The sequence below is a fragment of the Panthera pardus genome, unplaced genomic scaffold, assembly GCF_024362965.1.
Source record: "Panthera pardus isolate Hobbes unplaced genomic scaffold, ASM2436296v1 HiC_scaffold_1, whole genome shotgun sequence".
Lineage (NCBI taxonomy): Eukaryota > Metazoa > Chordata > Mammalia > Carnivora > Felidae > Panthera > Panthera pardus.
In genome coordinates this window covers 89964273-89987284 of record NW_026526654.1, presented here as the reverse complement: position 1 = coordinate 89987284, position 23012 = coordinate 89964273, and the positions used below count along the sequence as shown (strand labels likewise).

The 23012-nt window shown below is 34.0% G+C and overlaps 1 protein-coding gene across 1 annotated transcript in view; it reads left to right on the top strand.

The window, feature by feature from the left end:
- Window positions 1–21642, top strand: part of ZMYM2 (zinc finger MYM-type containing 2) — a 98430-nt gene extending 76788 nt beyond the window's left edge. Inside the window, exons 17-26 of the mRNA XM_053903881.1 lie at window positions 233–348; window positions 1125–1296; window positions 2563–2688; window positions 3980–4074; window positions 5328–5496; window positions 5749–5900; window positions 17792–17906; window positions 18712–18963; window positions 19226–19346; window positions 20774–21642. Coding sequence (XP_053759856.1) covers window positions 233–348; window positions 1125–1296; window positions 2563–2688; window positions 3980–4074; window positions 5328–5496; window positions 5749–5900; window positions 17792–17906; window positions 18712–18963; window positions 19226–19346; window positions 20774–20966 — 1511 coding nt within the window. The 3' untranslated portion in view covers window positions 20967–21642. The remainder of the gene's footprint in view (window positions 1–232; window positions 349–1124; window positions 1297–2562; window positions 2689–3979; window positions 4075–5327; window positions 5497–5748; window positions 5901–17791; window positions 17907–18711; window positions 18964–19225; window positions 19347–20773) is intronic.
- Window positions 21643–23012: the final 1370 nt, after the last annotated feature.

The following is a 23012-nucleotide window of genomic DNA, read 5'->3' as shown; positions in this document are numbered from 1 at the left end:
ATTTTCTTTGTATTAAGAAAAAAAAAAAAGACCTAAATTCTATTTTTATTCTCTTTAAGTTAATACAGCTGCTATATTTAGTTTTGTTGTTTTTACATCACCTAATTTTGTGAAAAACTGAGAATTTCTTTTAAATGGGAACAGAGGCACTTAAATATTTCTTTGTTACCAAATTATTTTAACACTGAGTAATGATATATAAGTGCTCTTTAAACACATTTTGTATTTTTAGATGATAATTGGAAGACAGAATATGTTCCAGTGCCTATCCCTGTGCCTGTGTATATCCCAGTACCCATGCACATGTACAGTCAGAATATTCCTGTTCCTACTACAGTTCCTGTTCCTGTAAGTCGGACTTTAAGTTCTTTTTCATTATGAGGTTTATCAGGCATTAAGTAGGAGAACAGTGTTGTTGTAATTACTATCTCAGTGAAGCTAGTAGAACAGAGGGTTGAGTCTTCAGCTTCACCAGTTAACTTAGGTTTGGTTGACTGTCAGTGTTTGATTTGTGTTTAATCAAGTAGATCCTTAAAGGTGAAGTTTAGCAAGTGTCTGCATCTGCTTTATGCACATGGTGTTTTATATTCGAGTTCATTGTAGAGAAAAACATTTGTAAAGTTTTCAGGTTTAAAACTGAAACACGGAAGAGAATTTCGTATATATTATAATTACATTATTTTGTCCTAAAACACTTGTGGTACTTAAGACACTATGCCACGGCTTGGCTGTCCCAGTCCTCTGCGGGGCGGGGCAGAAGTACCTCACTTATTTTTCTTTAATGTTTATTTCAGAAAGTAGCTGGCTTATATTCTGGGCTTACTCTGTTATAGTTGATATCTCAGTTTTGATATGTGTTTCTTCCCCCAAAGCTTTTATCCAATGTCGTATTATAAAGAAGATCCTGTGTTAGAATAATTCTTAATTTGGAAAATTATCTTTTTTTTTTTTTTTTTTAAAGAAAAGATTTTATTTTTAAGTGATCTCTGCACCCAGCATGGTGCACAAACTCATGACCCTGAGATCAAGAGTTGTATGCTCCACCAGCTGTGCCAACCAGGTGCCCCCGGAAAATCATGTTTTAACATGGAGTAAACTTAACAGTAAATACTTTGCTTAATTAGGTGCCGGTTCCTGTTTTTCTGCCTGCCTCCTTGGACAACAGTGAGAAGATCCCTGCAGCAGTTGAGGAGCTAAAAAGCAAAGTTTCCTCAGATCCTCTTGATGCAGAGCTGCTTACAATGACAGATATGATGACTGAGGACGAGGGGAAGACGGAAGCTGCCAACATCAACAGTGAGCTGCTCTGTATTTCACTTTGCGAATAAGTGTATTATTGGTTTTCAGAGGGTTGTAATTGTTAAAGTATGTTCCAGAGCATATCATTAAGTTTCGACTTGATACGGGAATGGGGGAGGCATCGCAGCAAAGATGTATTTGAAGAGACCCATACTCTAGCTAGCCACAAGCTCTCTTGTGTCAAGCCCAGTTTCAAGCAGGAATTTGAATGGTCCATGTTTTAATTATAATAGGATTTGACTTCTAAAATTAACTCAGAATTTTTCCTGTTTTAGTGGACTACCTCAGACACAAAAACAACTTGTAGTCGGCTTTAATAATGATCCAAACTCTTATATTGTAATGGTTATCCCCAATTTGTGGGCTGTACTTAGTAATTTGCATTATCTAAACGAGGGTTTATCCCAACTTCTGTTAGGGCAGTGCTTGCCAAATGGTATATATGATGAGTATGCCATGGGTGATTCTCTTAGAATGTTTATTCCTACCCTTACTCCTCTGGTAACACGTAGAGTCCTGTTTCAACCATAAGCTGCCTAATTCACTTTACCCTAGTGTACAATGGAAACACTATAAATTCTCTCTTTCATAATGTGACCTTGTTTGTGAAAGACTTGGTTACAAACAGTGGTTTTGTTTTTTAAGGAAGTGAAATGGGAAAAATGTCACTGTTAATCTCGTAGAAAGGGTATTGTTTTGTGAAACCTTTGTTTCGTGTGTGTGTGTGTGTGTGTGTGTGTGTGTGTGTGTGTGTGTGTGTTTCTGTCTGCTATCACCAAAATGGATAAAATGCATATCTTACTGTGGCTTACAATACACAAATGTTTGAAAGCAACTGATCAGAACATTAGAAAGCTGTTGTAATTGAATGATATGGATAACCTAGGTCACAGTTCGTAAAGAGTGCTGAAAATTGCAGTGATCCACCCTCATTAGTTTATTTTTGACAAGAGATTGCTTTTAGAAATATCATACATACATGCTGGAATTGCTTTACTATCATTAACTTTTGAAGAGGGGCAGTCAGAAGCTTAAAGGATTAAAAGTTTCCATGTACTCCTGATTATGTAACAATTGTATAGTATTTTACATTTCAAGATGGCTATATAACTTTTCCTTTTATGACTATTAATACATGTGTTTATTCTTGTTTATATATTGTTCATATATGTTTCCAGACTAAATATAAGTACTGTTTGCCAGATTAAATATAGACTAAATATAGGTGTTTTGATTTGTAATTATATCATGAATTGATTACAGGTGTAATTATTGAAACAGACATAATTGGTTCAGATCTCTTGAAGAACTCTGACCCGGAGACACAGTCCAGTATGCCTGATGTACCATATGAACCAGATTTGGATATCGAAATAGATTTCCCTAGAGGTACTCAAAATGCTGTTATGCTGTTTTATTCTTCCAGTGTCAACTTTGGTTATGGAATTTAGTTATGGAGTCATAATTGTGGTTATGATCATTAACCATTTAATGTTCATGTTATTGCCTTTACTGTTTATATTTGGTTTTGTCTTTTTTTTTTTTTTTACCAAACAAAACTCAACAGTTAACTTCTGAAATGAGGCATAGGACTTAAAGAAAATTTCCTAGAGCCAAAAAAAAAAAATCTTTCACAAAGTAAGATTACTTTGGAAATAGAGAAAAGGTTAAAGAAGTGACTGTTTCTTTTCTTTTCTTTTTTTAAATGTTTATCTATTTTTGAGACAGAGACAGAGCACAAGCATGGGAGGGACCAAAAGAGAGGGAGACACAGAATTCGAAGCAGGCTCCAGGCTCTGGGCTGTCAGCACAGAGCCTGACGTGGGGCTTGAACTCACGAACTGTGAGATCATGACCTGAGCTGAAGTTGGATGCTTAACCATCTGAGCCACCCAGGCACCTCTTTTTTAAAAAAAATGATTGTTTTTAAAAAAATTTAAATAATCTATTGATGGCTAATAAGCACACTAAATAGAATGTAAAGCATTTTGGGGCACCTGGGTGGCTCAGTTGGTTAAGTGTCCAACTTGGACTTCTTCCCTGGCAGTGGAGAGTTCTCTCTCTCTCTCAAAATAAATAACCATTAAAAAAAAAAAAAAAAAAAAAGAATGCAAAGCATTTTATTTTGAGAAAGATTTGGTATGTCGAAACAGATTTGTACTGAGATCACTTGTTACTTTTTTATTTTTTTAAATGTTTATTTATTTTGAGAGAGAGAGAACATAGCAGGGGAGGGGCAGAGAGAAAGGGAGAGAATCCCAAGTAGGCTCCACACTGTCAGCTCAGAGCCCCTAGGGGCTCAGTCCCGTGAATCGTGAGATCACGACCTGAGCCAAAACCAAGACTTGGACACTTAACCGACTCACCCACCCAGGTGCCCCTGTACTGAGACCATTTAGATCTTAGAATTGAATTTCAGGTTGTAATATTTTTCTGATATTATATATTTTCATGAAAATGTCATATTGTTATTCAGTATACATGTGTTTTATGAGTCTGAATAGGGTTTATTAGAACTCAGACAATTCTCTATTCACCCTCTCCTGTAGCACAGGTTACCCCCTGTATATAGGTGTTTGTTTATATTCTGTGATTAGTTCTTTGTTGCTGGCTGTATTTATGTAACATAAGCCTGTGCTGTTATATTTGGAAATAAAAGTTCTTCTGATTTGATTGTTAGCTGCTGAGGAACTTGATATGGAAAATGAATTTTTATTACCACCTGTTTTCGGAGAAGAATATGAGGAACAGCCTAGACCTCGATCTAAAAAAAAGGTATAAATTAATAGTATTCTTGCATTCAGCCACTATCTCTTTGTAGTGATAACCTCTTTAGTTATAGAGCAAGGATACAGTGAGTGACCCACAGTTGTGCTGAGAATATGGGAAGACTTTTTTCCCTTAGATGTAATAAGACTTCAAGAGTTAATGTCAAAGTAATAAATTAATTTTCCAAGTAATAAAAGTGTCTCATATTTGTAACTTCATAGAAGAGCAAATATTACTGCCATTTAATTTTTCTTTTTAATTTTATCCTGACCAAAGGTTGACATAGTTGCTCAAAAAGTAAACTCCATTCTTTGCCAAGAATTGAGACTATTTTCTAGGGATCTGTTTTTTCCACTGTTATTTCTGATGAGACTAATCTATGAGGTTAAGTTACAGTGTGTAATATCTGGTCTTTTTTACGCATGCTAGTACATAGAAGGACATGCTGGACAGTTTAATTGTTTAGGTAGACCAAACCTTAATGTTGTTAACAGATGTGATTTAAAAAAATACTTTATCAACAACTTTACTTATTTCTGATTTTCGACATAAAGCAAGATCAAAAGAAACAAAAAGGATGACTTTCACAAATTTTCCCACAAAGAAAGAAAAAAACTGAAAAAGGAGTGAGTACCTGCAGTAGAATGAAGTTGGACTCCTATTTGACACCACACACAAAAATTAACTCAAAATGGGTTATAGACCTAAATGTAAGAACTAAAATATAAAACTCTTAAAAGAAAACATAGGCCTAAATCGTCACTGCCTTGGGTTAGGCGTAGTTCTTTGACAGGATACCAAAAGTACAAGGAACAAAAGGAAAAAATAGGTGAATTAGGTATACTACATCAAAATTTAAAACTTTTATATAGTAAATAATGCCATCATGGAAGTCAAAGGAGCTGAGTGAAATTGAAATTGAAAAGTTCAATTTCTCTCTTACCTTAAGATTTAGAACCCTTTTCAGATTATTTATTAATTATGTCTTAATTTTCTTACCAGTGACTCTCACAGCAGGAGTTATTATGATTTTGATATACAAAGTGGATTATGTAGAAATACGGCATTTCTGCAGATATATTTCAAGTAATGTTATAGGTGGCTATTCTCAGATTTCAGAATACCAGTCAATTCTAAGCATATAAATAGATGTTATTTCTCTTTTAATTTTCATTTGTTGAGGGATGGCTTACATAAAGTCGTGAAATAATGTAGGTATTTTTTTAAAAAAAGATTTTACAATGGTATTTTACTCTTAGGGAGCCAAGAGAAAGGCTGTATCAGGGTACCAGTCTCATGATGATAGTTCTGACAATTCAGAATGCAGCTTTCCTTTCAAATATACGTATGGTGTCAACGCATGGAAACACTGGGTCAAAACTAGGCAACTTGATGAAGATCTTCTTGTATTAGATGAGCTGAAATCTCGTAAGTGTTCTGATTTTGTTTCCTCTCCACCCTATTGCAAATCAAGAGTTTTGTTATTAACTACCTTTACTTAAAAAAAACATAAATGTGGCTTAAAATATTTTAAGTACATTTAAATGTAGCTTTCATTTTACTTTTAAATTCTAATATAGTCTAAATCAATTTCAGAAAGTTTCTTAATCTTAAAAAAGAGAAAGTTTCTTAATCTTAAGAATAAATAATAATAATTACTAATGTTTTACTTCTTTTTAGCTAAATCAGTAAAGTTGAAAGAGGATCTGCTCTCTCACACCACGGCTGAGCTTAACTATGGGTTAGCTCATTTTGTGAATGAGATCCGACGGCCAAATGGAGAGAGTTATGCACCTGACAGCATCTATTATCTTTGCCTTGGAATACAGGAGGTTAGTAATTTGATGGCTATTTTTGGATATAATGTTAATAAGAAAGGTTGTTGTGGTAGGGGTGCCAGCCAGGTGGCTCAGTTGGTTAAGCATCCGAATTCAGCTCAGGCCATGTTCTTGCAGTTCATGGGTTCGAGTCCCGTGTTGGGCTTTGTGCTGACAGCTCAGAACCTGGAGCCTGCTTTGAATTCTGTGTCTCCCTCTCTATGCCTCTCCCCTGCTTGCACTCTGTCTCTCTCTCTCTCAAAAATAAATAAACCTTAAAAGAAAAACAAAAAAGGTCGTTGTGGTAGTTTTGGAAGAGAAAAATGTTACGTTTCAAGAATATTAAGGGTGGCTTTATGGAACATAATGATTTCTTGGCTTGCCAAGAAAGAAAAAAGAATTTACTCTATTTGAATATATAATACTAGGATATTCTAAAGGATTTTCTTAGTTACTTTGTATATAGGCGTTTCATAATGAGATCTGTTCCTCAAAATCCTCAAATTCTTGAAAACTGTCATACCAAAACCGAAAAGAATTCATGTTTAGGGGCACCTGGGTGGCTCAGTTGGTTAAGCGTTGAACTTCAGCTCAGGTCACGATCTCACGGTTTATGGGTTCGATCCCCACATCAGGCTCTGTGCTGACGGCTCGGAGCTTGGGGCCTGTTTCAGATTCTGTCTCCCTCTATCTCTGCCCCTCCCCCACTCCTTCTCTTGCTCTCTCTCTCTCAAAAATAAACATTAAAATTAAAAAAACATAGAAAAATGGTGTTAGGGACAAGTCACTTGAAACTCCTGCATCTATCTTTTGTTACAGTTAGCAAAGCTGTATATTTGTTGCCATATATATGATAATCAGGATGGCGTCATTTCTTCCTTAAAATTGCAAATAAATGAATTAACATCCTGAGGTGTGATCCTATATATGTATATATAGATCCATGCTGGTATACATGTAAACAGAAAAATGTGTTCCTTTGCAGATAGTGAGTGGATCTGTTTCAATTGTACACTCCTGATGTTTCTAACTTGTTATATAGGTAAATCACTCTTTATTTTTTTGGAATCATCTTATAAAAGAAGATCATTCTTTAGGGGTTTAAATAAGCCATATATCTGTGAACCTTGATTGATGAGTCTACTTTCCGTAATAGACATAAATACCAACTGTAGGTGTTGGCTTGTAATTCTGAACAAATTGTTCAGGTTTGAGCCCAGAGGTCAGAAAGTATCTTAGCTTAACATCCTATGTATTTTTTAGCTGTGATAAATGATAGAAGGAGCTCTTTTTACGTAGAGTTTTGTTTATAGCCCGAGAATTTAATGGTATGTTGCCAACTGATGTAGTCACTGAAATTATTCAGAAAACTAGAACTGTCTTAATTTGTATTTTAAGTTGTGTTCTCTTCAGGGTAGAAATTTGCCCAAGATTACATAAGTGGTAGTGGGAAGGTAGCACATGGCTGTAAATTATTGTATGTTCAAGGGCCATCATATATTTTGCAGTAGCAACCTAAAAAATATATAGTAGGTTTTCTTTTCCTTATTCCTCTTTGATAGATTTATACGTACCTTAGCCTCATATTTAGATGGTGACAATAGGTCATCCACCATTCCAGATCTCAAAATCCCTGAAAACTAGACATTTTACTCTTTAGTTTTTCAGAAAAACTCATTTGGTAGTAAAACCTGAGTTGAAGAGTTGTGAAGTTTTTGTCTATTTAGTGTACTTTCTGTTTGATCATCTACAGAATATTAACTACATAATTCACTATAGAATAGTTAATGTTTCTAAAGGAATAAAGGGTACTTTCCTAGATCACTTTAGGAATATTATGTAAATATGTACATGCCCTGAATTTCCTCTGTAAAATCCAAAAAAGTTATGAATTCCAAAACATATCTGGCCTCATTGGTTCTGGTTCAAGGTTTATAGACCTGTGTGTGTTCCCCCACCCCCCATTTTCATCATACCTAGGAGTAAAAAAGAGTAGGAATAGCAGGCAAAACCATCTCAACTGTCTGATTTCAAAATAAGTTACCTGTTACATAATAAAGACTCTTCTCTAGAGCAAATAGGATTGGGTTTTACTCTGTGTCTTACACCATGCAGGCCCTATTGTAGGCACTCATTAACCTGGATAATTGTCAACAGCTAGTACACAATAGACCTGTATTGTCCAGTTTTTCTGCTGCTTTTTATTGTGTGTGTGTATTTAAGATGGTGGAACAGTCTTTTTTTAAAAAAGAACATTTATATCATCATCTTGGAAGTAGTTCAGTTGTTCAGATCAATCATTTTTAAAGTGTAGAAGAGGATATTAGGTTTCTCCCAAGTTAACTCAGGAAGGAAAGAGATTGAGTTCTAGGCTCTTATTTGTGTTGTTTTAATGCAGCTCTACTTTTTGGTATGTTTTGGGGTTCTGTATAAAATTTCATTTAAAAATGGCTTCTAGAAATTCAGCTTAAAAAACTAGTATCTGAATAATAAAATTTTAAATCACAGGGTAATAAAAGACAACAAAATGAGCAGTCTCTGTCTTACCCATCTCTGTTCCACTTAGTTCACCTCCCTGAAGTCAAATACTCTCTGTTGGCTCTTTCCTTTCCTCGGACATTACTTTGCATATAAAAATATAATGGATTTTTGTATATTCATCTTATATTCTGTATGTACCAATTCATTATTAGTTTTGTTAGGTGGTGTTAAAGACAGTTTTGCCTCTTTCTTTCCAATCTGCATGTCTTCTTTTTCTTGTCTTATTACATTGGTTAGGGATATCAGGCCTCCTTCCCCCTCCCAACATTGAAAGCAAATGATGAGAGCAGAAACCCTCACCTTGTTTCTAATTCTTGAGGAAAGATGCTTCACCATTAAGTATGATGTTGCCTATAGGTTTTTTGTAGTTTCCTGTTTGTTACCAGGCCAGGGAAGAGAACTTCTATCCCTAATTGGCTGAGAATTTTTCTTAACCTTTTATTTTGTTACTGAGGGTTTTTATCATAATCGGTTACTGAATTTTGTCAACTTCTTTTTCTGCATCTATGGAGACAATCATATGGTTTTTCTCTCTTATTCTCTTAAGAGAATTAATTTTCAGATATTAAATCAACCTTGAATTTCTTTTTTTTTTTTTTTTAATTTTTTTTTTTTTTTTTTAACGTTTTATTTATTTTTGAGACAGAGAGAGACAGAGCATGAATGGGGGAGGGGCAGAGAGAGAGGGAGACACAGAATTGGAAGCAGGCTCCAGGCTCTGAGCCATCAGCCCAGAGCCTGACGCGGGGCTCGAACTCACGGACCGCGAGATCGTGACCTGAGCCGAAGTCGGCCGCCTAACCGACTGAGCCACCCAGGCGCCCCAATCAACCTTGAATTTCTGAGAGATACTGCATTTGATAATGATATATTAACTTTTTTATATACTGCTGATTAAACTTGCTAATTTACTCTTAATGACTTTGCAGAGGTTCATGGAGGATACTAGTCCATAGTTTTCTAGAGATCTTTCCCTGGCTTTGGTGATACCACTGGCCACATAAAATAAATTGGGAGGTGTTCCTTTCTCCTACTTTTTTTTTTTTTTTTAAAGCTTGCTTGCTTTTCCTTCCTTCCTTCCTTCCTTCCTTCCTTCCTTCCTTCCTTCCTTCCAGAGAGCATGAGCTGGAGTGAGAGAGAGAGAGAGTGTCAATCTTAAGCAGGTTCCACACTGGTGTGGGGCTCGATCCCAGGACCCTGGGATCATGACCTGAGCTGAAATCAAGAGTCGTATATTCAACCAACTGAGCCACCCAGGACCCGGCCCCCCCCGCCTTTCTTCTCTTTTCTGAAAGAATTTGTGAGAATTGGTATTATTCGTTTCTTAAGTGTTTGACAGAATCCAGTGAAGCTATGTGGGCCTGGTTTTTTTTTTTTAATTTTTGTGGGGTTTGAGGTAGTTTAAATTACTAAGTCAATTCATTTAATTTTTATACGGTTATTTAAGTTCACTCTTTATTTTAGTTCATTTTACAGTTTTGTCTTTAAAGAAATTTGTACACTTGATCAAAGTTGTCACATATTTGTTAGCATGGGTTGATGTTGATAGGTAGATAGCAGCTTAAAAATGTAACGGTTTATAATGATAAAAAACATAGCCCTTAGTTTATACATTGTGAAAAACAAATGGCTAGTGGGATTGGGCCTAATGGGGCTAGGGTTCTGGTTTGCCTGTATTGCTGATCTAGCTAAAAGTTTATCAGTTTTCTTTTATTGATTTATTTGGAGAGCCAGCTTTTGGTTTCATTGATTTTTCTCTGTTTTTTTGTTTTCTCTTTTTTGGAGACTCTGACCTCCATTTGTTTTCTTAATTTGTTTTCTTTTTTCCAACTTAAGATCATTGATCTTAAACCTTTTTTCTTTTCTAGTAAAGCATTTAAAGGTATACATTTTCTTCTATCAACTAGTTTACTTGCATTCCATAAATTTTTAAAAATATTTTCATTTTCCTTAAGTAAAGAGAATTGGCTGGCTACCCTATAACTCTATTATAGGAAGTTGAATCTCTGGATTGCTTTTTACTGAGTGGGTTATTTAAATATTAGAACTCCAAATACTGTTAGAGGTTTGAGATCTAAATGGATTGCATAAGAAGGAATTATAAATTATGTCTTTAAGTTGGTCTTTTTTTCTAATTTTTTTTTATTGTGGTAAAATACACGTAACATAAAACTTACCCATTTTAACTGTTTTTAATGTACAAGTCAGGGATATTAAGTACATTTGTAATCCTGTGCAAACATGACCACCATCCATCCCCATATAGCATAACTGAAACTCCGTACCCATTAAACAGTAACTCATTCTCTCCTCACTCCGCCCTTGGCAGCCATCATTCTGTTTTCTGTCTCCATAAGTTTGACTACTTACGGTATCTTGTATAAGTGAAATCATACAATATTACTCTTTTTGTGACTGGCTTTTTGCACTAAGCATAATATCTTCAAAGCTTATCCATATCGTAGCATATGTCTGAATTTCCTCCCTTTTTAAACAGGGTCTCTACATTTGTTTCCTCAGAAATTTTTTTTTTGCTACTGAACTATACACTTTAGAATGGTTAAGATGGTAAATTTTTCTTTTCTTTTTTTGTTTTTATACCATAATTGAAAGAAGTTTTTTTTACTATTCTCATCATTGGACATATTTTCACAGACTTGATTTAATTTTGTAAAAGGCTGTATGGTATTTATAAGCAGCTTTAAAAATAATCTTAAACCTCAGTGTAAAGATAAGCTATCTAAAATATACTTTACAGAAATCATTGCTGTTTAATGTTACTTCAAGGATGTGTACAGAAATAGAAGCTATTTTTGGAAGAGTGCATATTTTTCTGTTGCATTTATTGATTTTGTTTGCATCTGGGAGTAAAATAATGTCGAAGAAGTAGGACTTTTTTTATATTTGTTTATTGAAGGAATAACATCTTTAGTTGTGAGGACCGGGTGTTGTGAATGTAGGTAGTAAATAGGTAGCCGCTTCTGTACTGCATATTGAGAAATTAGGTATAATTATGGATGTTTAATTAGTACTGTGTGAAAGGGGTGCACAGCATTTTTTTTCTAGCTCACAAACAGAATAGCTGATTTTCCCCCCTGATTGTATAAGGATAACAGTTATTGTTAAAAAAGAAAATTATGTGAACTCCTACAATCATGATCATTCTTTCCTCTCATCCACTCTTACCTTACACATGTGAACACACGCCCTGCACACCAAATGCATTGTCAGTGGAACTGTGGATACCGTTTTCCTGAACCTTCCCCACTTCATCATGGTTAGCTAAATGTGTATGCTTCTCTGTATTTTTTTATGAATATGGCAAAAGATATAATAGTTTGTCAGCTAAGAACATGGAGCCATATTAAACTCTTTTGTACTATAGTTTCTTTCCTTCTGTTTCTCAGCACATTGTGGCAGTCCCTCTAAGTCAACTGGAACGGACTTAACTGTGTGTATTTCATACTACATTTAATTTAGTCATTTCAACAATGATGAGCATTCCCTTTGCTTCATAAAATTTTGCTATTATAGATAAACAGTGTACACCTTCTTTCCCCTCCTTCCCCAGATCTTACATAATGATCCTAAAGATCTTTTTCCAAAAAAAAAAAAAAATTTTTTTTTTTTTAATGTTTTATTTTTGAGAGCGAGAGACAGAGTGTGAGTGGGGGAGGGGCAGAGAGAGAGGGAGACAGAGAATCTGAAGCAGGCTCCAGGCTCTGAGCCATCAGCACAGAGCCCGATGCGGGGCTCGAACCCACAAACTGTGAGATCATGACCTGAGCCAAAGTCCGATGCTTAACCGACGAGCCACCCGGGTGCCCCAATCCTAAAGATCTTAAAGATCTTATTTCTATGAGATTAGATTTCTGAAAGGGTATTATTAGACCATAAAAAAAGCATATGTTTTGTTTTATTTTATTTTTTAAGTTTATTTACTTAGAATGTGCACATGCAAGCGGGGGAGGGGCAGAGAGAGAGAGAAGGGGAGAATCTCAAGCAGGCTCTGTGCTGTTAAGTGCGGAGCGTGACACAGGGCTCGAACTCACGAAACTGTGAGATCGGGACCTGAGCCAAAGTCTGACACTTAAACGACTAGCCACCCAGGTGCCCCAAACATACTTTTTATTGTAAAAGCTATCACGATATTGCTTCCCAAAAGTGCTGAGGATCTTTTTAGTTGGCCATTTGAGTTAGCTTTTCTGTGAAGTTTTGCTTTGTTGGGTTGTTTATCTCTTTCCATTTGTGAGAATTCTTTGTTTATTCTAGATAGTTATTCTCATTTTCCAAAAATTTTTCCAAAATTTCTTATCTTGAAAAATGCTTTTTTCAAGAAGAGTTAGAACTCCATTTACTATATTAAAAACTAGAGTAAATTCACTTATTAATTTGAGCTTGTTAATTTGAGTTCTATTATATAGAACTTTTTAAAATTCTATTAAAATATGCATAACATTTTAAAATGTATTTAATCTTTGATTCAGAAGGGCCTTAAGAATTTGCCTTATTTTTCACAGCAGTGGTGTAATGCATTCAGAGTTTTGCTAACCTTCTTTCATTGGTTTCTTCAGGAGACACTAGTTAACTGTTTATTGTATGCTGAATACTGAACATTGGAGTAGATATTAGAGATTACTTTTTTTTTTTTTTTTTTTTTTTTTTTTTACTATTTACTGATTTCCATGCACTGTACTAACTGCTTGACATGTCATTTAATCCTCTCAACAACCTTACTGTTCTTCTCACCATTTTTTAATGATGAAGGAAAATTAAGTAGCTCACCTGAGTTTATATAGCTCATATATTTTGAATCTAGTAAGCAGTCTGACTTAAAAGCTGTAATATGTTCTGCCCAAGGATTTGGAACACATACAAAAATAATATTTAAACAGTGTTGTTCTCATGGTATGGTATGTCGGTGGCACAGAGGTGGGACTAATTGGTTCTATAAGGATGTAATCTGAGAAAATAGTGGGGAAGATCTTTAAATTGAACTTTGAAGTAAATATAGAAATTCTAGGCAGGAGGGATGAGGGAAGAACATTGGCATTTCAAGAACAGAGAAAAATATATACAGGGCACAGTTTTCCAGGAACTGCTTGGCATGGCTGGAATGTAGAATATGAAGTGTAGAGAGCTTTGGGTGCAGGTGGGGTATGAAGTAGGTAACAGTCATGCAGCAAAAGGCCTGTATTTATTGTTAAAATGTTTAGACATCTTTTATCCAGGTTGAAACAGGAAAAAGTTTTAAGTGTTTTTTAAAGATCACACTTGATTTTTTTTTATTTTCCTTTGGAGGTAGGCAGCTAAGGGTTGCAGTAATATTACTGAAGCACAAATTATTGTGCAGAGCTGCTGATTTGTAGCTAAATTAATGGTGGGTTGTGTTTACATTGTTTTTAATGAAGCTTTATGCAAGTAGCATTTTATTAGACCATCAATTTTAGACACCTATAAGTAGAATCTCTTAAATATATCTAATAACCCTTAAATGATGAGTGTCTTATATTCTCAACATACTATTTATAAATTGTTATGCATATTGTTACATATAATAGGTTTTTGCTTAGCTAGTTTTCTAAAAACATTGTCATTACATATATACTATATTAGTGACAATTCATGTCTAAACAAACATGTTACTGACTGAACATTTTCTAAAACATGATTTTCAACTATGTTAGTAGACTTATATTCTACTTCTCAAATACCAGTGCCAGAATTTCTGCTTAAGTAGATAGATACTTACCAATGTGCTGCTTTGCATTTTTAATCCAAAAGAGAACAGAGCCCTTGAAACTTAGCTCATCTGAAATAAGTGCTCTACGTGTAAAATACACATAAGATTTCAAAGAATTTATATTTTAAAAATGTAAAACGTATTCTGTCTCCTCTTTCTGCCCCTCCCCACTTGCATTATCTCTGTCTCTGTCAAAATAAATAAATAAACTTTAAAAATTAAAAAAAAAAAAAAAAGATTTCTAAGAAGGGGCGCCTGGGTGGCTCAGTAAGTTAAGCATCTGACTCCTGGTTTTAGCTCAGGTCATGATCTCACGGTTTCATGGGTTTGAGCCCCACGTTGAGCTCCTCTGTGCTGATGGTGCGGAGCCTATTTGGGATTCTCTGTCTCCTTCTCTCTCTGCCCTTCTCCCACTCACACTGTCTCTGTCTCAAAATAAATAAATAAACCTAAAAAAATACATAATAAATAAAAATGTAAAATATCTGATTAAGTTTTATATTGTATGTTTAATGTTTTAGATATATTGGGTTAAATAAAATATTTAACTATAACTTCTAAAAATATTTTAGAAGTTTTAGAAAATTTAAAATTATATGTGTAGATCACACTATATTTTGTTGTTTAATGATACTCTGTGCAGTGGTTCCAAAATTATCTCTGGATCTCTAGTTCTCTCAAATATTGTTCCAAAGCATTCTAAATGCAATGAGAAACCAGAACCCTTATAAAGGAATTTATATTTTGGAAAGAGTATACTTATTAATTTAAATAATTCTGTAATTATTTAGTAATTATTTTTTAGTAAAAATTTTTATTAAGGTTGCTACTCTTGGGGCACTTGGGTGGCTCAGTTGGTTAAGTGTCTGACTCTTGATTTCGGCTCAGGTCATGATCTCATGGTTCATGAGATCAAGCCATGTGTCAGGCTCCGCGCTGGCAGTGAGGAGCCTGCTTGGGATTCTCTCTCTCCCTCCCCCACCCCCCCAAAATAAATTAACTTAAAAAAAAAAAGAAAAAAAGATTGATACTCTTTAGACAAGCCTGACCCATCACCGTGTTTTTTCCAGGGTTACTTCCTAGAAGGTGTTGATGGCTTCTCCTTTGCTTCTGAAAAGCAAAAGTTACTGCGCTTTGGTGATGGGGCAGATTAGGTGTTCATAAGTTGTGTAGATTGGGTGTTTGTAAATTCGGACTGCCTTAATGGAAAATAACAGCTATACCATAATAAAGTATTGCTTTGAATACTACAACAATGACTAATAAAGTTTATCGTCATTCCTTCTGTAACAATAACAGCAGCAGATCTTTTGATTTATCGGGGATTGCCAAAAAAAGCACATCTTTTAGGAGCTACTTGGAGTAAAGTGGAGTTGGAAGCATGGTAGTTTTTGGCTTGTTGTTAAGGTTCTGAATGTACATAGAAATTATTTCCCCCTTGGGGCGCCTGGGTGGCTCGGTTAAGCGTCCGACTTTAGCTCAGGTCATGATCTCTCTGTGAATTGAAAGCCCCGTTTCGGGCTCTGTGCTGACAGCTCAGAGCCTGGAGCCTGCTTTGGATTCTGTCTCCCCCTCTCTCTCTGCCCCTCCCCCATTCGCACTCTCTCAAAAATGAATAAACATTAAAAAAAAAAGTTATTTCCCCCTTATTGCTTGACTTACAGCTGAAAATTACTTCAGATCATTTCTCTCATTATGATTGCTGCTTTAAATGGTAAGAACAAAAGAGAAAAATTGCTGTTCTGAACATGAGGATTTCACTTCTGCAGTTGTTTTGTATAATGGGCATCAACTTTACATTAAAAAACTATAGTCCCATTAAACAGATTGAATTGTGATATTGTATTTTAACCAATTAATGCTACAGTCATAACACTGAGAATTTGCAGATATTTTTATAGAATTTCTGCCCTCTGACTGACTCATCAGTAGGGAAGGGATCTGACACTGTCACTTCATTGATTGCCAGGCACTTGGTTTGTCATCCTATTCGCAAGGTATCAGTTACGAATTTTTGTTCTGCCATTTTGAAATTATGCTGTCTCCCTTCTGACTAGCAGGACTAACATTATAATGATCAGTTCAGATGATGATACGCTAGTCTGATATTCGATTATTATATGGTGGTTTTTTTTCATTCTTTTACTTTTCATTTATCTGTGTCTGCATATTTAAAGTTAGGTGTCTTGGAGCACCTGGCTAAGTTGCAAGAGCATGCAACTCTTGATCTTGGGGTTGTAAGTTCGAACCCCGTGCTGGGTACAGAGATTATTTTAAAGAAAATAAAACTTAAAAAAAGTAGGTTTCTTGTTAAGCAGCATATTGTTGGGCCTGGCTTTTTTTTTTTTTTTTTTTTTTTTTAAGTCCAATTGACCAATCTTTGTCTTGGTATGTTTAGACCAACAAACCTTTTTTTTCCCTTTATATAAAGAACCAGATAGTAAATGTTTTATTTGTCTTTGCAGGCCACACTGATATATCATGCACCCATTCAGCTCTGCCATTGCAGTATGAAAACAGACTTTGGCAATATGCAGATGTCACTTGTGTCTGTGTTTCGAGGAAACTTTACTGACAAAAATAGGCACTGAACCAGCTTTGGCTCTCATTTGCCACCCTGGTTTAGATCTTTTATACTTAGTATAATCACGGCTGCCATTGGATGAGAATCTGCCATTGGTTGTTTTGTATTTGTTTTATCTGTTCATTATTGTTTTTTTTTTTTCTCTGCTTTCTTTTGAATTAGTTATTTTTCTGTGATTCTATTTTGTCTCTACTGTTGGTTTATTTTTTGCCTCTTAAATAGTTTTGTTGTGGTTGCCCTAGGATTTATAATACGGGTCTTCAGTTCATTATCTACCCTCAAATATTATTGTACCACTTTATGTATCACGTATGAACCTTATAACAGTGTCAGTTTCCCATCGCGTGCCCCTTTGTGCTGTTGTTGCCATACATTTAACTTTCACATTATTTTATTCCAGATTCCACTGGAGATGGACTTTGCAAACTTTAGTTTTTAAATCATTCCTTAACAACTCTCATGGTTAAGATTTGTCATAGTAAGTTATTAGAGTCAAGTTTGTACTGACTCATAGGAGTTAGAGAGAAGCAGTAAGTAAAAAAGCATTCCTTAACAATTGAGTGCTAGAAGAGACCCTCAGACCACTGCAGAATAACATTTCATCCAATTCAGAATTTTTCTTTAATAATTTATAATTTAATTACTCTTACTTGAAAATCTAATTTTGTTTTCTCCATGTTCTATATAATGAACATTGGAACCAGATATTCTGTTTTTATCTGACAGACTGAAGATTTCTGCTAGTTCTTACATTCTGGATTCTTGGGTTTGTATTTCAGCTTTGAGTTTTTTAAGCCAAAGAGTAATTGGCAACTTTGATTCTTTATGATTTCTAGGTATATAGATAAAGCCAGTAATCTCTCCTGTTGTATTATGTTAGTGTGCCTGGTTTTTTGGTTTTTGATTTTTGGCTTTTTTTTTTTTTTTTTTTTTTTTTTTTAGATATAAGCTTTCTTTCTTAAGACATATTGTATAAGTATATATTCACTCTTTATAATAAGCTGGTTTTCCTTCAAGAAACTTTTTTTTTTATTGTAGTACTTGTGTGGTAGTAATCGAAAAGACAACATATTCATTGATCCAGGATACCAGACATTTGAGCAAGAATTGAATAAAATACTTCGAAGTTGGCAACCAAGTATACTTCCAGATGGTAATGCTCGCTTGCTGTCTCTCTCATATATATATATATACACGTATATATATATGTGTATATATATATATACGTATATATACATGTAAAATTTTTCAGGATTGAGAGTTTTTAATGTAACTTCTGTACTATTGTATCTGTCTCCTATGAGTATTCTGGTTCTTGAGGTAATCCTCTCTTAAATAAAAGTGTTGCTGACTTGCTACTGGGATTTTTATTTTTACAGAAAGTATGTTAAAAATAATTAGGAAATAATTTAAATTAGTGTATTTTTCAGAGTACTTATTCATGAACTCATCTGTTCATCTTTTGTTGAATTAGAAATGAATGTAGTTGATAACTAGTGTTTATAAAGAACTTTGTAATAAATGTGACCTGCTTTCTCTGGAGTAAGAAACTGGGTGTGTATTCTTAAGCCCTGCTGTGGATATTGTGATACAAATTTCTCTAAGAAATCTGTTTTAGATGTGTGAAGAAAATGTGTTTGTGAATGGAAATCGCCTATTTTTTCTCCCCAGCAATCATGCAGATTTAAATTCCTTTCTGACCGTTGTATGCTTGTCCTATAGAAGACCAGAAGCAAACATCTAGTCTCTTATTCCAGAGATGCTAGCTCCATAGTCTTGTGTATTCCCTAGCTTCTTTTGTCATAGAGCTGCATAGGTAATTCTGAAAGTGTGTTTTGACCTGATGTGAATGGAGGATTGAAATAGGTTTGTTCTTGAATTAACTTTATTTTTTTTTTAGATGGTTAAATGATCATTATTTTATTTGTTGTAATTTTTAAAAAATATTTCTGTTTAAGGGTCAATATTTTCTCGAGTCGAAGAAGATTATCTCTGGAGGATAAAACAACTGGGATCACACTCTCCAGTAGCTCTTCTGAATACCCTGTTCTACTTTAACACTAAGTATTTTGGTCTGAAAACAGTGGAACAACACTTAAGACTTTCCTTTGGCACTGTGTTTAGGCACTGGAAAAAAAATCCTTTAACAATGGAAAACAAAGCATGTCTTCGATACCAAGTGTCTTCCTTATGTGGAACAGATAATGAAGGTAATGTAACATATTTTTATTTTTGTATTGTCTGTGGCAGGGATGGCCAAACTTTGCCTTAGTAAAGACCACCTGGGTCACTTGTTAAGACTCTAAGGACTGCCATTTTCATAAAATAAGACAACCTATATCTTCTTAAGACATCTTAGTTCATTTTGTTTGAAAAAGCCACATATTTGGTATAACAGATACAAGGAGTGAATAGTACTATTCTTTCTTCAAGATTAGTCTCAGGAAGTTCATGTAATTTTTATTTTTTAAGATAAAATTACTACTGGAAAAAGAAAACATGAAGATGATGAGCCAGTATTTGAACAAATTGAAAATACAGCCAATCCTTCTAGATGTCCTGTGAAAATGTTTGAATGCTACTTGTCTAAAAGGTAAGTGTTAATGATATTTAACTTTTTAAATGGTAGTATAAGTTAGTTTCCTTGAATTTAACACTACCAAGAGGTGACTTTTTTCACTGATCTTTCTTAGATTTTTCTCTCACTTCTCACTCACATCTAATGTTTGTAAGTCTCATTATTGTAAAATACCTAGCTTATACTTCATACTTTAAGGTTCAAGCATATGTTAAGAAATTGTTGTTTAGTGAAGTTATTACTATTATTGTCATCTTTTAAATTACAGCAATTCCAATAATTATATAAAGCATAGGACACAAACTTTTTTTTTGTAAAGGGTCAGATAGTAAATATTTTAGGCTTTTTAGGCTATAGAGTCTCTATTGAAGTTAATCCATTCTGTTGTTATAGCCAGAAACCAGCCATATACTATTAAAAATAAATGGTCCTATAGTATTTTTATAGTATTTGTAGTATACAGTTTTATTGTGTTCTAAAACCTGAGACAAACAAGTGATGGGCTATAGTTTGCCCACCCACTGGTGAAAAGGTATGTTCAAAGGTAGAAGAGATGGAGATGAAAATGAAATCTTTACATGTAAGAGAAAATGTTCCTTTAAGAAGGTCTTACATAGTGTTCTGAAAGTACTATACTTTTCAACTATACCACCACTTTGTTCCCTCAATCTAATACCAACAGGCATTTTAGAAAATGTTAAACCATTGAGATGTTTAGAGATCATAAACTATTTTATGCTTGTCCATTGCTTTATATATATGTACCCTTTAATTTTCGAAGGCTTAGTATGAACGAAGAGTTCATTTCCTTATGTCAAGTTGTATAAATTATAGATAGGTCCCCAAATGAGTTCTTAAGAACTAATGATGTCACCTACAGATAATAGTAATATTTTTGACTGGTTTGGGGTGGCCCTGTTTGGCTGCAACAGTGTTAGATCTTCCAGTGGTGGTAACTCTTAGTTGGAAATCCCTATCTCAGTATTGTTGGTATTTTAAAAGTTAAATTTCTATTGTATAATGCTATTAGGTATTTTTATTTTATGGGCTACTATATTTCATCAATTTTAAGACACACTTTTCAAATTTTACTATCTCTGAAACTGGGATGCATGTTATAATTGATACAACTTAAAATTATAATTGACGGTGTTCTACTTGTTTAGTGGCAACATTAAAATAATGATTAAAAATATTATTTCTTTTGATGGTGTTTTGGATTCAGTGAAATAACGGAATTCAAATGGTGGAAAAATAATCTTTTATCACAGAAATTAACTTTGAAAATATCTTAATGATAAAAAAAAATTAATATAAGTAATGACATGATCTGACCACATAATATGGTTAGTAGTAATAGCATTGTTCTTGGAAGAAGAAAAGAAAGTTGTGGGGAATTTTGTATATATACTGTGAAATTGACTTTCTCCTTTCTCCCAAAGTCCACAGAATCTTAATCAGAGAATGGATGTTTTTTATTTGCAACCAGAATGCTCTAGTTCTACAGATAGCCCTGTCTGGTACACATCTACTTCACTGGACCGAAACACCTTGGAAAATATGCTTGTACGGGTTCTTTTAGTAAAAGATATTTATGATAAAGACAATTATGAACTGGACGAAGACACAGACTAAAAAGGAACGTTTCAGAAGCAATCGGGATAAAACAGCATTAGATAGTCATGCTGCTAGATCTTTATTATGGAAAACATTTCAAGTTTACTCCTTCTGTTTTGAGTTTTGTAGCAGTGTACCCACACTGGGTATTACCATGTAAATAATCTGTGAGTGAAAGTTGCCATTATTCTATGTAGTGGTTTTAGGATACTTAACAAATACATTCAAATTCTTTTTTTATTATTTATTTGATTAGGTATGTTTGTAACTTTTTACATTACAAAATACGAATGAGAATGTGCCATGTATAATTTTTTTCTTGTAGTAAGAAACATCCATATTGCACAACTCTACTGTTGCAAAGCTTCCTTGAAAGGAGGCTCTTTTACTGGGTTCTTTACCAGATGGTTGTGTATGGGTAGCACTACTAAAAGTTTAGAACTTGCAGTGTCTTTCCGAATTTTTAAAATAAACTGTAAACTAATAGGCTGGGTTTTTTGTTTTGTTTTTTGGGGGTTTTGTTTGTTTGTTTTACGTTTTAGTTACTGAAGCCTTACAAGGTTATGTAGAGAGATACCATCTTCTGTACCAAAAATAGACAAGAGAATGCTGTCGATATTGGTGTACTGTAATGTGAATCTATACTGGTGAAAACAACTTTTTGTTCCCCTTATTAAAACCTTAGTGTCCTTTTCTCATTTGTGGCTTTCTGCATCACCCCAGTCAATAATATATATATATATATGTGTGTGTATATATATATATGTATGTATATATGTGTGTGTATATATATATATATATATATATATGAAGAATGATGTTGAAAACATGATCATTGAGACATTTTCTTTGTAAAAATGTCCAATGAAAGTACAAAATTCTGTTTTCTGTGCCAACCATAAGTATCCCAAATCCCATTCATTTATAGAAGTTTGATTTTTCTTTTTTCCCCTTAAAGATACAGATCATGTTGCAGTATCTGAGTAGTACTCTAAAACTTTACCAACTTTATTAGGATTTTTATATTGCCTTCAAATACGACTGATGGATACATTGGATAAAATTATTTTTAGAGATGCCGCTCCTAAAATAGTTGTTACAGAAGGTCGATCAAGTTTAAATAAGAGAGTATCACATTTTTACTATGAAGATTACCAGTGTAGTAATTCTGATATTTCAGATGATTGAAGAACAAAGAAAGAAACTGATGGATAAAGTCTATCTCAAAGGAAATCACATTTGATGTTAGATTGTTTGGCTTTTAAAATTACTTCTTATAGAAGATAAAAGCATTTTAAAACTTTGTGCTTCTGCATAGCAATTTATCTGTTTAGACCTTTTCTTTTAGAATAAGGAAGTTTACTTAAAATCCTACTTGATACAGACTGAGCAAAATGCTGGCTGCAAATTATTATAAAGAAACCATTTGGCTGACTTCATAGAGCATGTATGTAATCATATTGTTTTGTTTCTGATTCCTGACTCACCATGGTGACATTAGTTTTTTAAAATTGTTGCGGGGGGTGGGGGGTGGGGCGGAATTTGGGCTATTTTCCACAGTGATTAGGCAACGTCTACACATCCCTTAGGTATTTCTCCTTTGCTTAGGATAAATGTTAGCATTCAGAAGAAATTTTCTCAATCATGATATAGAAAAATTCACAAGTATAATCACTGTATTTTTAAGCAATAATTACCAGAAATGGTTTTGGCATAAAATTACTTTATAATGTCCTAATTTGTTTTATAAGTTTGAATAACATACCTGTCCCTTAATTTTATATTTGTTGATTTGATAATCACACAGCAAATCTGATACTACTTTACTAAAATAGATTGCTCATTGTCTATTTAATTAAGAAAACTGGGTAACATTTAAAATATATACTATAAAAATTTCCTCACACTTAACCTTTTTCCAGAAGTACTTTAAGCACTTTTCCTATAAATGCATATTGTTGATTAAAAGATGGTTAATCCTAGCCATCTTTTATTCTTCACAGTGGTGCTATATTCCATCAAGAGCAATAACGTTTTCCCCAAATGTCACTTAATGTTTATTCT